This window comes from Garra rufa, chromosome 5 (genome assembly GCF_049309525.1).
Source record: "Garra rufa chromosome 5, GarRuf1.0, whole genome shotgun sequence".
Lineage (NCBI taxonomy): Eukaryota > Metazoa > Chordata > Actinopteri > Cypriniformes > Cyprinidae > Garra > Garra rufa.
In genome coordinates, this window is record NC_133365.1 from 50274485 (window position 1) to 50290444 (window position 15960).

Sequence of the window (15960 nt, forward strand, 5' to 3'; positions counted from 1 at the left end):
ACACAGTTTTCATGTTTTTCCAAAAAAAATTCGACATTGCATAAATTAAAAAACTAAAATGTGCTTTTCACAAAAAAATAAAGATAAAAAAATCAATTACAAAACAACGATTTAAAAATATTTACTTAACACTGAAGATTTTAACATTCTAGTAGACATTATAGCCTACCAACAAAGCACAATTTAACTTAAAATTAATAAGTTAGTCAAATAATATTCTTTGGCCATTTTTAAGACCTTAATTTTTTTTAAGACGTTAATTAAATAGTGACGTCCAGGAGAACACATTATTTGGACCTTTTCTACAGCATAATGGGATGTGTGTGTATATATATATATATATATATATATATATATATATATATATATATATATATATATATATAAAATCAGTTTTAACATGCATTGTTAAATCAATTTTAAATCATCAAAGATCATGCTCAATATTAAATTTTTGAGAAGTACATATATATTAGTTGACTATTACAATCTTAATATTTTAGGTTTTTTTTATTTTAAGTTTTAAATAATTTTATCAAATAATTATAAAATATATATATATATATATATATATATATATATATATATATATTTTAATAATGTCATCTGAAATAAAATATATATAAATTGAACACTTAAAAAATAAACATTTAAACACTGATTTAAAAATGAAGTTATTTTACTGATTTACAATTAAAATGTCAATTAAACAAACTAAAACGGAAAAAAAAACATTTAATAAGTAATAAATATTATACAATAATATAAGAATCATAAACATCATACAATATTATATGAATTACAGTAAATCCACAGCTACAAAACAACATTTAGTGCCAAACACCATTCCAAATCAAACACACCTGAGTAAGCTAATCAAGGTCAATCAAGGACGCTAGAAAGTTACAGGCAGGTGAGTTTGACCAATGTTGGAGCTAAACTCTGCAGGAAAGTGGATCTTGAGGGCCAGAGTCGAGAATCCTAGGTCATCCACCATCTTGTTACTCTTTCTATCATAGTTCATTTTGATGTTTATTAATAAAAAAAAATAATAATAATAATAATTTAAAAATGTAATCGTATTTATGTCTAAACAAGTCCCCAACATACTGTTCTACTGATAAACCTCATTAAAAAAAATCACAATTTTAACCTATTTTGTACTCTAATCATGTAAAATACATATTAATTGTAGTATCTGTGGTATTTTCGGCGTAAACTATTGTTTCCATGCCAGATTTCTGTCAAAGTAAAGCTTAAAATAGCCTACATCTGTTTGAGAAGCTATGATATACTGCAACATTTTCTCACTAGGATGACAATAATTTCCAATAGATGGCAGTGCTCCACTGATCAGCTTGTATTTCTGGAGAATGACTGAGGAAGTGATTAGTGCTTTACAGAGGGCCAGATGCCAGAAACAGAAATAGTAAACATGAAAGTGAGAAGCAGACTGTAGAGAGAAGCTGCCTGTGTAGTGTTCAACGGCCCACTGAGATCTGATCCGTGTGTTTATTCGCGTCAGACGACAGACGGTTGTGATCGGCCGGAGGAGATCAGCGAGATCATGTACAACAACAACAGCAGCAGCACACCATCATCCTCCTCCTCATCGGAGGCTGGAGACATCAAAAGTTCACTGTTCAGCCCGGGTGAGCCGCTCAGACAGCCGCGGACGTCTCCTCCGGTTTCGGACAGCAACGCAGGTGAAGTAAAGTTCACCGCTAGCTGACATGCTAGTCCGCTAATAACTGTCTCTCTGAAGTAGCTAATGGTTTCAGAGGGGGTTGACGGGTGATATATACGTACATTTCTTTGTCTTTTTGTCTTTCCTTTGAGACGGCCTTGGTTATAAAAAGCAGAGCATTTGGGTTAATTAGCCTGTGGAGGAGTGACTTCAGTCGATGACAGTTAATGCTAGTCAATGTTTACATGCACATGCATATTTAAGTTACATGTTTATAAGTGTGTAAATGTGTTTGTATGTATGCGTATAATCAAATACTTTAAATGATGTAGAGATATAAGGTAATGCTTGGATAAAATAAAGCTGATTTTTACAATGCCATTACAAATACATTAACATATTTATGTGTTCATGAAATTATTAACGCTTTGACAATGTAAATTTTATTTTTACCATTTTAGAAAAGTTGATTGTAGGCATGTAGGAGACGATAGATAGATAGACAGATAGATAAATAGATGCGTGCAAAGATGGATAGATCGATGGATGGGTAAGATGGATATTTTGTCATTAGATAGATGAATGGATGGATAGATACATGGATGGATGATAAATACAGAGATGGATGTATAGATGGATAAATGTATGGATGATAGATGCAGGATTGAGGGATGGATGTAAAGATGGATGGATGATAGATGGATGCGAAGATGAATAGACCGATTGATGCATGGGTAAGATGGATATTTTGTCATTAGTTAAATGGATGTATACATGCAGAAAAGGATAGAGATGGATGGATGTAAACATGGATGAATGGATGATAATGGATAAATGCAGAGGTATGTAAAGATGGATGGATGATATATGGATGAATGCAGAGATAGATAGATAAGTAGATGGATAGATGGATGGTAGATAGATGGATAGATGCATGAATGCAGAGATAGATGATTGATAGATAGATATATAGATGGATGCAAAGATGGATAAATGCAGAGATGGATGGATGGATGGATGATAAATGGATGAATGCAGAGATGGATGGATGGATAGATGGATGGATGATAAATGGATGAATGCAGAGATGGATAGATGGATGCAAAGATGGATAAATGCACAGATGAATGGACAGATGGATAAATGGATGTAAAATGGATAGATAGATGCAAAGATGCATGAGTGCAAAGATAGATGGATAGATAGATGGATGCAAAGATGGATAAATGCAGAGATGAATGCTGAGATGGATAGATGATGCAAATATGGATAAATGCACAGATGGATGCAAAGATGGATGGATGATAAATGCATGAATGCAGAGATGAATAGATAGATGGATGCAAAGATGGATAAATGGAAAGATGGATGGATGATAAATGCATGAATGCAGAGATGAGTAGATAGATGGATGCAAAGATGGATAAATGCAGAGATGGATGGAAAGATGGATAGATGATGCAAATATGGATAAATGCACAGATGGATGGAAAGATGGATGGATGATAAATGGATGAATGCAGAGATGGATAGATAGATGGATGCAAAGATAGATGGATGGATGATGGATATATGCAGAGATCAATGGATGATAAATGGATGCATAGATGGATAGATGGATAGATAGATAGATGGATAGATAGATAGATAGATAGATAGATAGATGGATGCAAAGATGGATAGATGGATGGATGAATACATTCATGAATAGATGGATGGATGGATGCAAAGATTGATGGAAGGTGGAATAGATGGATAGATTAATAGATGCATAGAAAGATAAATGAATGCAAAGATGGATGGATAGTGTACAAAGCACCATAGTCAACCATAGTTTCCACCACATCTGGCTATTTTAGATGTGTTTTGTCATTAGGTGTTTAATGAGTTTAATGTATGGATGTACTTGCTTGTTCTTTATCATCACAGTTTCTCACATTTTAGAATAATAATAAAGTCATCAAAACTATGAAATAACACAAAATGGGAATTACTGTATATAGTGTCTACAGTTGTTCAATATTAATGCCAATCTAAATTGCTTTGTCATCCAGAGAGCAGATCCCCCATTCCTTCAGGACACAATAGCAGCAGTGGTGCAGATGCACTTGTGAAAAACTCCAAATTGTCTGCCGCCGCACCTGAGTTTGTCCCGGGCAGTTATGCCTCGTTCCAGGTGAGTCTATGTGGCTCTTTTTTAACACTCTGTGAATTTACTGTGGAATTAGTCTAATGTTCTGTCTTTTTAGGATGATGTGTATTCCGATGAGTCAGAAGGATATTACGCCGAGCCCTCATTGGCCGATTTCGTTCAGGATTTTGTAAGCCATCTGAACTCATCTCCAGGGTCCTTTGAGTCAGAAATCGATTATATCACAGATACGCTGAACAACTGGGTCACTACAGAGGAGATTCTGCAGGAGCTGGTAGAGCTCATCTACGTACAGGTGCGCTTTTGACGACTTTCTGATTTGTGTGGGAACCTGTCAAAATGCAACAAGAACTTCCTGTTTAAAGGAATAGTTCACCTGTCATTGTTTACTGACCCTAATGTTTCAAAAGCTGTATTTTTATTTTTATTTTTTGTCTTTTACATGGAAAGCAACAGAACTTTGAGTGAATGATGACATAATTCAATTTTAAATCATACTGTTAAAACTAAGTTTTTGACTTAGGCATAATACTAAATTATATTTTTCAAATGCATTTTCAAATGTGTTAAATATTAAATGAATAAATTACAAAATATAATACATTTATTTATTAATTATCTGAAATAAAAAGCTTTTTAATATTATACACTATACCATTTAAAAGCTTGGAGACAGTATAATTTTTCCTTTTAATTTTTTTGGGGAAATAAATCATAGAAATTAATACTTTTATTTAGTATGTATGCTTTAATTGGATCAAAAGTGATGATAAAGACATTTATAATGTTACAAAAGATTTCTATTTTAGATAAATGCTGTTGTGTGCTTTCTATTCATCACAGAAACCTGAAAAAAATCTACTTCAGCTGTTTTCAACATACTAATAATAAATAATACTGTTTTTGAGCAGCAAGTCAGAATATTAGAATGATTTCTGAAGAATCATGTGACCGGAGTAATAATGCTAAAAATTCAGCTTTGAAATCGCAGGAATAAATTACATTTTAAAATATATTCAAACAGAAAAGTTATTTTTAATAAAGAAAAATATTTCAAAATTGTACTGTTTTTTGGATCAAATAAATGCAGGCTTTGTGAGCAGAAGAGACTTCAAAAACCTGTCCAAAACTGTCTAAAAACTTTTGACTGGTAGTGTATTTTTTTTTCCACCTAAAGTGAACACGCATCTAAAAATCTGAGATATGAATAATGACACCGAAAGCTAAATTCAACACCATGAACTCTACTGTTAATTATAAATTGTGCCTTTTTTAAGTGTGTTTTGCATGCTCAGTGTCTGTGACACTTTGTGTTTTTATTATATTATTATATAAAAAGTACATTTTATATTTGGTCAATTAATGGTTCATTTTCAAATCATTGATCTGTGCTGTATTGGTTTTCAAACCATATAGCATGTAGTGATACCATTTTTAATCTGATTGTCTGCTTAACCCTAATCAAAACATAATGCATTTAGCAGTTATTATTAAGATGAATCCACTGAAAAGATTCTACATTTGTTTTCCACAGTCCACGTCTATCCCTAACTTCGCCTACACAGGAGCACGTCTCTGTAACCATCTGTCTCATCAGCTCCGTCTCAGTCCAGCCAGCAGGAACTTCAGACAGCTGCTGCTGCGGAGGTAAATTTCAGGTTTTGCAAAATGATGCCCAAGTACCAATTTCTGGGTGTTTCATGATAAAAATGGCTTGACATTTGGTTCTTAAAGTCAGCAGTTTCTTCTCTTTTCCATCTTAGCCTTTACTTTCAGTTTCATTTTGTCTCATTTTTGTTAGTTTAATTTATCCTAAAACTCCATTCTGTGTGTTTGTGTAGGTGTCAAAACCAGTTTGAGCAGAGGGATCAGGCTGTGAAAGGAGATCCAGACACCCAGAAAAGGTTTCACTCTTATGTGCTGTTTCTTGGGGAGCTTTACCTTAACCTGGAGGTCAGTCACAACCAGTGCATTTCACTTATTACCACAAAATGCTTTCTGGAATACAGTCTAATAACCAATATAAATCAATATTTATATCCATCTAATCCAAAATGTATTTATTATGTAAAGCTGTCTGATGAACAATAATGTACAGTAATGTAGAGTGTTATTTTAGTATTTAGAATATGTTTTAAAGATATTTTCAGTTTCATTTTAATTTTAGTTTTGTTTCATTTTTAGTTTGTAATTTTGTGTGCTTTAACTTTTTTGTGTTGTTCATTTGAAATATGACCTTTTAGATTTCATTTATTTTATTTTTTAAGTTTTACTTTATTTCCAATTAGTAATTTTCTGTGCCTAATTTTAGTTCAGTGTTTTCTATTTTTCTTTTTAGTTCAGATTTATTTAAATTGGTAAATAAACATTTTTTGTTTAAGATCTTTTTGGATTTGAGTGAATTTATAAGAACATATTTTTCATTTATTTTTTAATTAAAATTAATTCATTTTTAATTCAGTCTTTCTTTTTATATAATTTTCTTTTTTCAGATTTATTGAAATTTACAAAAGTATTTATTTATTTAGTTTTAGATCTGTTTTTAATTAATAAGAACATATTTTCAGTTTTTTTCAGTATTTTAGTGCTTCAACATGTTTTAGTTTCTTTCTTTTCTTTTTTCTTTTCTTTTCAGATTTATTTAAATTAACAAAGATACTTTTTGTTTTAGATCTTTTTTTTAATTATTTTATTATTTTTTTAGTTTATATATTTCCAATTAGTAATTTTAGTTTTCTTCCTTTCTTCCTTTCTTTCTTTCGTTTTCCGGATTTATTTAAATGAACAAAAATATTTTTGTTTAAGATCTTTTTATTATTTAAGTGAATTTATAACAACATGTATTTTGTTTTTTTATTTTTTTTATTTCTTTTTGATTTAAAAATTATAACCATTTAAAGTTTTTTAATGTAATTTAAGTGAATTCATAAGAACATATATTGTTAATTTATTTTATTTATTAAGTTTTGGTTTATTTATTTCCAATTAGTAATTTTCAACTTGTTTTAGTTCAGTTTCTTTCTTTTATTTTATATTTATTTAAACTAAGCATTTTTGTTTGTTTAAATTGATTTTTTTTTTTTGAGTGAATTTATAATAACATACTGTATATTGTCAGCCAGTCATCATTACAAAATAAACCCAACAGCAGAGCTTTATGCAATTTGCTCAGACGTATTAGATCTAATCCTTGGTATAATCTAGTATATAAATCCTAACATATGTATCTGCTTGAATTCAGAGCTGTATATCTGTTTTCAAAAATATGAACTACTACAATTCTTCAATTATTTAATGTCTTTCAGGTAAAAAGTGGAAAGGACAAACCCGGGCGAGCTATTGTCTTACTGGGAGCGCTAAAGGATCTTTTGGATGCTTTATTTTCTTACCCAGAAGACCCCAACCTAATGTGTGCTGTTAAATTACTCAAGGTTTGAAGGATTCCTCTTCTTATACAGTGCAAATACACTAAATGGTACTGTTTTAGAGCAAATTGTCAGAGCAAGTCTGTAGGAGTTATCAAGTGTCCTCAGGACTCAACTTAAGGTCATTAGTGACAGTAATCCTGACATAAACAAAGACTTTGGAATGCCAGCCAACTCATACAATGAGTTGAAATGAAATAAGTAATTAATCCGCAGATAATAATGTCGTGCTACACTGTTGATGTTGACTAGCATTGTTTTACTTTACTGATTTGACAAGCTGAGTGGTTCCATTCTGGAAGACACATGGAAGGAGAAAGGCCAGTCACACATGGATGACATAATCAAGAAGATTGAAGAAGTTTTGCTGGATGCCAAATGTAGCCGGTGAGTGAGTCAGACAATGATTCAATAGTTTGTTTTTTGGAAACTTTAGAATAGAAAATTAAAACTGTACCGCAAATGGTAAAACGCAACAAAATTGCTAAAATATGAAATTAATATGAAAACAAAATATAAAAAATATGAATAGAACTATAGTAGTATTTCAGTAATACTGAAATATACTAGTACTTTTTGTATGAAGTTGAGTTGCTACGCCAACATTTTTGCAGGGGTGGAAATCTTCAGACACTTGTATGAAAATGTAAATGAAAATGTAAAATTGCAGTTTCTATGATTTTTGTTTATAGTTGGAATCTCTGTATGTTAGTACTTCCATCTTAAAAGTAGGGGTTTGAATCTTCACAATCTTCTTAATTACAATTTTTATTATCAACTAAATATCACGATTCGTCACATTCTCAGTTCTCAATATTACTGCACATGGCAAAATTTTCATATGCATTTTATATATTGTGCATCTCAAAAAATTAGAATGTCGTGGAAAAGTTCATTTATTTCAGTAATTGAACTCAAATTGTTAAATTTGTGTATTAAATAACTTCAGTGCACACAGACTGAAGTAGTTCTTTGGTTCTTTTAATTGTGATGATTTGGCTCACATTCAGAGGTTTCCTGAGCCTTCAAAATGGTCTCTCAGTTTGGCTCACTAGGCTACACATGGGGAAGACTGCTGATCTGACAGCTGTCCAGAAGACAATCATTGGCACCCTTCACAAGGAGGGTAAGCCACTAACATTCATTGCCAAAGAAGCTGGCTGTTCACAGAGTGCTGTATCCAAGCATGTTAACAGGAAGTTGAGTGGAAGAAAAAGATGCACAACCAACCGAGAGAACCGCAGCCGTGAGAGGCTTGTCAAGCATTCAAGAATTTGGGTGAACTTCACAAGGAATGGACTGAGGCTGAGGTCAAGGCATCAAGAGCCACCACACACAGACGTGTCTAGGAATTTAGCAAAAGTTGTCATATTCGTAGAACAACAGACAACGTCAGAGGCATCTTACCTGGGCTAAGGAGTAGAAGAAATGGACTGTTGCCCAGTGGTCCAAAGTCCTCTTTTCAGATGAGAGCAAGTTTTGTATTTCCTTGTAGGTCCTAGAGTCTGGAGGAAGATGGAGAAGCTCATAGCCCATGTTGCATGAAGTTGCTTCTTCTGACCAGCTTTTTAAAGATGCTGATTTCATTTTCCAGCAGGATTTGGCACCTGCCCACAACCAAAAGTTGGTTAAATGAGCATGGTGTTGGTGTGCTTGACTGGCCAGCAAACTCACCAGTCCTGTCATTGTCAAGAGAAAAATGAGAAACAAGGGACAAAAAAATATAGATTAGCTGAATGCCACTGTCAAAGAAACCTGGGCTTAAAGGTTGTATCAGCGATTTCTAGCCTGAAACATAAAGTGTAAAATTCAGCTGATCTTTCATCACGATCCGCTCGCTGCCTGCCCCATAAATTGTCTGTGAAAAAACCGCGTCTCTGTGGTCAGCCTAGGGTCCGAGATATGCCAAAAAAACAATCGGCGCTATCAACTATTCCACAGCAAAAACAAACATTGTTCCAACCAATCAGCGTCAGGAGTTTGGTGTTGTGGACTTTCGCTCCGCCTCCCTCACATCCCTGCACCAGTACGAAAGTCCACAACACGAACCCCCTGACGCTGATTGGTTGGAACACGGTTTGTTTATCTGTGGAATAGTTGATAGCGCCGACTGTTTTTTTGGCATATCTCGGACCCTAGGCTGACCAGAGAGACGCGGTTTTTTCACAGACAATTTATGGGGCAGGCAGCGAGCGGATCGTGAATAAAGGTCAGCTGAATTTGACACTTCATGTTTTAGGCTAGAAATCGCTGATACAACCTTTAAATTACTGAAATGTGACAGTCTGTAAATCAATTTCGTATAAATGTATTCAAAATTGCAAGTGCATTTAACCGCAGCCGCAATCAAGCTTTAGGACGAACACACACAAAGCACACGTGAAATTGTGTCAGTGAGCGAGTTTCGTGGATCTTATAGTACTGCATTCTAAACTGCATAAATGAAAGCATAACTAAAGTAAAAACCTGATGGGTGGAAGCACACATTGTCAAGCAATGTGCACATGTCTCACAGTGCAAATTCTGTGCAATGAAGCCCGCCGCGTCTCTAGCGTGCACACGTGCCATATGTGGGAAAAAACAAGCTCAGAATTGAAGAGAGAATCGCGATGCATCAGAGAATCGATTATTTATTTATTTTTCTCCCACCCCTAATTTGTTGTTGCTCATGATGCTGGAAATCATTAACTTTCACTCGCTTTGCTGCTGAATATCGCTGTCAGTGTGAACGCTCTTAAATTAAATAACGCAAAATTTGGGTTATTGATATTTAATGTATCTGTTTGTTTATTTGTGTTTATGTGTGCGTTTGTAGAGATGTCAGGCAGATGCTGTTGAAACTGGTGGAGTTGCGGTCCAGTAACTGGGGTCGAGTTCAAGCAGCTGCTGTAACCAGTGACGCTACACCTGACAATGACCCCAACTACTTTATGGTGCGTAATAATAAAAAAAATTCAAATGTAATCTGTGACTGTATTAATGTTTTGTAGGCTCTCTTAATGTTTATATCATGGTTTTGCTCCTTAGAATGAACCGACGTTCTACACAGCAGATGGGACGCCTTTCACAGCAGCGGATCCTGGTGAGTATCTACAGACTTACTGTGCGTTCACACCGCCGGCGGCGAGAGCGTCAAAATTCGCTCTGGCCGCCCTGCAAGCAACGCTGTAGAAAAATTCCTTGACGCTCTGACGATCGAACGCTTGATCTTGTATTTAAAGCGGCCGCAAAGCAAACAAGCATGTCGATCTTGTGCAGACTGACCACAAGTTGGATGTAAGTTAGTTAACCATATTAAATATTTTAAACATGAAAATAAGAAATTGAATTTAATTGTAGTTACATGTTTGCTAACGAAATAAACTAATTAAAAGCCATTTGTATGGTGTGGGTTTTGTGTTCATGGTTAAGTGCAAACTTAAAAACAGGGACACGTCGTAGATTATGGGGAAACCCGCCACAGCAATAATTAACTTCTCCTCCATTTTCCTTGGGAACTTATGTGGCCGGAACCAAGTTTACAGGACTGCGTTCTTTTGAAACCTCTCAGCGGTGAACTTCTACATTCCGATTGGTTGCCGCCGAGCCGCGTCATAGCTCATTACCATAAAGTTGACCTGACTTCAACTCTCCCCGACGCCCACACCGCCCAAAACGCGCCGCGCCGCTCTCGCCGCTTCTCGCCGCCGGCTCACATTGAAAATGAATGACTTCCGGCCACTTTGACGCTCTCGCCGCCGGCGGTGTGAACGCACAGTTAGACGCCACGTTCAGGTTCAAACTGATAAGAAAAACAGAATCTAAATTTTAAGACTATTAAAGGATTAGTTCAATTCCAGAATAAGCATTTCCTGATTATTTACTTACCTCTGTGTCATCCAAGATGTTCATGTCTTTCTTTAGTCGAAAAGAAATTAAGGTTTTTGAGTAAAACATTCCAGGATTTTTCTCCATATAGTGGACTTCAATGGGGATCAGCGGGTTGAAGGTCCAAATTTTGCAGTTTCCCTGCAGCTTCAAAAGCTCTACACAATCCCAGCTGAGGAAAAAGCAGTGTTGGGCATGTTACTTTAAAAAAGTAATTGGTTATAGTTACTGGTTACTTCTCACCAATAGTAAGTTTCTTTTCGACTGAAGAAAGAAAGGCATGAACATCTTTTATGACATGGGGGTGTTTTATCAGGAACTTTTTATTCTGGAAGTGAACTAATCCTTTAAGACTTGCATTACTTTTTGTTTTTATTTTTTTAACCTTTATTTTTTCCACCACAGAATACTCGGACAAATATCAGGAGATTCTAGACAGAGAAGACTACTTCCCTGATGCATATGAAGAGAATGGAAATGATTCGTAAGTATTTATTTTTATTTATTTTAAGTAACACAGTTTTTCTTTATGGTTTTAGTTAACTGTAATAGCCCTGGTGTGACCATTCCCTCTGCTCAAACTCCAGTAATTGTCCTCCTCACAATGATGCTGGGGGGAGTCAAAGAGCTCATTTTAGTGAAGTCAGCAGTCCAGGCAGAGAGGGCGGCTTAGCAAGACCTGTCTTATTCAGCATAGTCTTCAGCTCATTGGATGGGATGTGAGCAGTTAACAAAGACCAGCCAACGGGGGGAGACTGTCATTCATGTTATGAGTTTTACAAGAACTTTCTGTGTTTAATACAATGTGCATTATGACAGAATATTTATTAAAAAAGGCACTTATAATGAAGGAATGCATGAACATAATCAGAAATTCATGGTTTCACAGTACAGTTATCCACTGTTATATTGATTAATTTAGACACAGATTTAATCGATGCATATTTAAAGAAAAGTTAATGTAAATTAACTTTGTTCAGTAACATTTACATATATGTTACCCTGGAGCACAAATAATTTGTGGCTATTGCTACAAATTATCGATTTGTAGCAATAGCCAAAAATACATTTTGTATGGGTCAAAATTATCAATTTTTCTATTATGCCAAAAATCATTAGGACATTAAGTAAAGATCATGTTCCATGAAGATATTTTGTCAATTTCTTACCGTAAATATATCAGTAATATGCATTGCTTAGAACTTTAGTTTGACAAGTTTAAAGGCATTTTTTTTTTTAGATTTAGTTTTTTTTTTTCTCTCAGCTTTCAGATGATGTATAAATCTTAATTTCGAAAATTTGACACTTATGACTGGTTTGTGGTCCCAGGTCACATATTTAAAATAAGGTCTCTAATGCTCACCAAGACTGCATTTATTTGATTAAAATACAGTAAAACAGTAATATTGAGAAGTATTATTACAATTTTAAAGTAAGAAAAGCAGCAATGATCAGTTTAATTGCTCTATAAAAGTACTTTCTGTATTTAATACAACATAGAAAATACTTTATTTAAAAAAATATTTATTAAAATAAAAGTTGTCCCAGTTCAGATTTTTTTATTCTGATATAAACTTGCAATACTCTCTTTTTTTAATTAGTTTAATTTATTTTTACTCTTTTACATCTGACAATTCTGTAGTTTTTTTTTAAATCAAGATTTTTTTATCTGAGAATTCTGACTTTTTTTCTTACAATTTGTTTAAGTTCATCTTTCACAATTAAGATTTTTTCCCCCACACAATTGCAGGAAATTCAAAATTGTGATATACTCTACTAGTCAAAAGTTTTATTTTTATTTTTATTTTTTTAAGTAGAAGTCTCTTCCGCTTACAAGCCTACATTTATTTTATCCCAAATTTTGAAATATTTTTACTATTTAAAGTCATTTCTATTTGAATGTATTTTTAATATATTTTTGTGATCAAAGCTAAATTTTCAGCATCATTACTCCAGTCTTCAGTGTCACATGATCCTTCAGAAATCATTCTAATATCCTGATTTGCTGTTCAAGAAACATTTTTTATTATTATTATCAATATTTAAAACAGATCCAAAGATCAGCATTTATCTGAAATGGAAAGGTTTTTGAACATTATACACTATACCAGCTTGGAGTCTGTATAATTTTTTTTTTGGAGGGGGGGGGGGGATTAACACTTAATAATAAATGTTTTTTGAGCATCAAATCAGAATATTAGAATGATTTCTGAAGGCTCATGTGACTGGAGTAATGATGCAAAAAAATCAGCTTTGAAATCACAGGAATAAATAATATTTTAAAATATATTCAGATAGAAAACAGTTATTTTAAATGGTAAAAATATTTAAAAGTTTTACTCTTTTGCTGTACCTTGGATAAAATAAATGCAGGCTTGGTGAGTAGAAAAGACTTCTTTAAAAAACATTTAAAATGGCTGGTAGTGTAGATACTCAGAATGTCAAGGAAAAAAGTCAATATTTTAAGATTTTTTTGTTTAATTGGAAACCAAGCTTCCATACACTTATGAAGGAATGCTTCTATGTTGCAGCTTTGATGAGGATGAAATGGATCCAGAGATCGAGGAGGCGTTCGAGAGGTTTTGCATGGAGTCGGACGCGAAAGGAAAGAAATGAGACGCTGCGAGATGGTCATGTTGACGCCACACCCGACCAGCTGGAATGTTTCAGAGCGGGCGAAACCAAGAATGTTTCGGTTGATTTTCGTTTAATTTCTCAGCAAGCACTTCTTGGCTATAATGGCTGGGATTACTGTTTAGTTGTAACGCAGCAAAATCGGCACGTCCGTCAGGCCATCAAGTTGCCATCGGTTTGGCATTTGGGTTGTGAGGTTTATTTTATGCGTGTTCTGATTTGTCAAAAAACATCCCAAAAAAAAAGTTTGCAGTGAGATTTTTAATGTGAGCCGAAGAGTAGCATCATCAAGTGTACGTGTGGTTTGTTTGCAAACTTAACTGCTCAATATCCAACTAAATGTAGGAGAAACTGGGTTTTGCGTTTTACTCCTCAAGGCTTTGCCATGTAGAGTTGAAGAGCTCGGAGAGAAAGACAAACGTTTTAAGAAAATAAAATACTACTGTTCTTCCTTATTCAGATTCTCCTTAAACCTTTTTACAGTTTTATTTTCAGTCAGTGCACATGTTTGAAGAACAAAGGAACCCTGACTTTACAGTCGGTTGGGTTTTTCGAATGCAGGAATAAAGTTTCCACGTTAAGTGTGTCAAATGCTCAGAACAGGTTTGGGAGATTACACAGATTCATCCGCCACTGTGATTTACAGAACTTTTCTCATCACCAACATCTCATGGATCCCACATAAAGGAATGTTTATTTTACTATAGTTGTAAATATTATTTACTGCATTGTTTGCCTGCAATAAATCTTTATAAAAACACTGTCTCTTTGCATTTCCTAGAAATCAAAGTGACCCGAGATGATAGTCCTGATTTATTTAGTTATTTTTCAATTCAATGAGCTTTAGATGAGATGCTCTCCAACTTGTTCTGTAATATGTTAACATTTTATTCAAGCCTGCTGACCACTCAACTAAGGGTTATTTTAGGTCAGTGGAATATAATATTAAATATAAACTTTATTATATGGCTTTTGAAAATCTGAAAAAAGGATTGGATTTAGGAAGTTAAAAAAAAGCTAATTTAGATTTATCAGTGATACCATAAAGAGTTCAGTACCTTTGTGAAGAAACTGATATTCAGTAAACATTTGTTTATATGCAACAAGGTTAATAAAAAGTAGAATATGAATAGCCAGGTCGTATTTCATGCCAAAATAATAATAATAATAAAATATTATTTATTATTATTATTTATAAATATTTATATTTGTACATATTATTTATTATTTATAAATATGTATATTTATGTGTGCTAATATCGTGTCATTTATTTATTATATATGAAATTATATAAAAATTATTTTATGGGCCATTCTACAGAATTGGTCCAAAGTCAGAGTTACACGTCTTGGGGGAAAAAAGTATTTTTCCAAATAATGTGTATGTATGCAAATTGTATAATATCCAAGGCACACATTTCTAGTATTTGTGCAGTTAATTCTCATATTGTATTTTCAGAAAGTTTTGGAATATTTGGCCTCTCTCCAAATTTGTCACTACCGAACAGCAATAATATTTTTTTTAAAAGGGTTATATTAACCTATTAAGATTTTGCTTACATCTACATTGTAATTTTTTTTTTTTTTTTGCTATTTTATTAACATTTTTGTAGAGGTAAATTAATAACAAATAAATATTTTTCAATATTTCAAATGTAATTTATGAGATTTGATGTATTTTGAATGCAATTTTTTGTAAAAAGGCAAAAAGTTGATCATACTGTTTTCAAAGTAAGATTCATTAGTTTAAATATTGAACCAAAAACTATCATAACATCTTTGTTGATAATTCAGTATTCTTTATTTTTGACGAAACATCCCATGTTTCTGTAGTGACCGCACATTTTCGGTAGTGACAGTAATGCTTTGATAGCAGCCACATCGCATTACAGATTTTGAATTCACAAATAATAATCTGTAAATAAAATGCTAAAAAAGTGGTGCATAACTGTACTAAAATTTTGTTTATTTCCCCCAAATATCAGGATTATGTGTGACCTTTTCCCATTTCGGTAGTGACAATTTTATGGGATAACACCACTGATCTATAATAGAGAGAGGGACACAGAAATATTTCCTGATCATAAATTTCATAAATCATGCATCAATCTCGGCCAGTGGACTACAACATACACTGTTTCGGTAGTGACATGAAAAATGTGGGACACATTTTTTACATAAACTTTAATCAATTA

At 33.4% G+C, this 15960-nt stretch overlaps 1 protein-coding gene across 2 annotated transcripts; it reads left to right on the forward strand.

Moving 5' to 3' along the window:
• The first annotated feature begins 1388 nt into the window (after positions 1-1388).
• On the forward strand, positions 1389-14517 carry paip1 (poly(A) binding protein interacting protein 1). 2 transcript variants are annotated; one of them, XM_073840418.1, is made up of 11 exons: positions 1389-1706; positions 3742-3863; positions 3937-4134; positions 5374-5486; positions 5681-5792; positions 7145-7270; positions 7545-7651; positions 10080-10197; positions 10292-10346; positions 11537-11615; positions 13663-14517. In XM_073840418.1, the coding sequence occupies exons 1-11, from the start codon at positions 1568-1570 to the stop codon at positions 13745-13747; spliced, it is 1254 nt and encodes a 417-aa protein (XP_073696519.1). In that variant the 5' UTR covers positions 1389-1567; the 3' UTR covers positions 13748-14517. The 2 variants fall into 2 exon arrangements, with proteins under 2 accessions (XP_073696519.1, XP_073696520.1); XM_073840419.1 differs by lacking the exon at positions 1389-1706 and adding an exon at positions 1737-2237.
• The last annotated feature ends 1443 nt before the right edge of the window (positions 14518-15960 follow it).

Coding starts and splice junctions, on each gene's coding strand:
- paip1 (XM_073840418.1), top strand. CDS start 1,568: ATGTACAACAACAACAGCAGCAGCACACCATCATCCTCCTCCTCATCG. Junction 5,487..5,680: donor AGACAGCTGCTGCTGCGGAG/GTAAATTTCAGG, acceptor GTGTTTGTGTAG/GTGTCAAAACCAGTTTGAGC. Junction 7,652..10,079: donor CTGGATGCCAAATGTAGCCG/GTGAGTGAGTCA, acceptor GTGCGTTTGTAG/AGATGTCAGGCAGATGCTGT.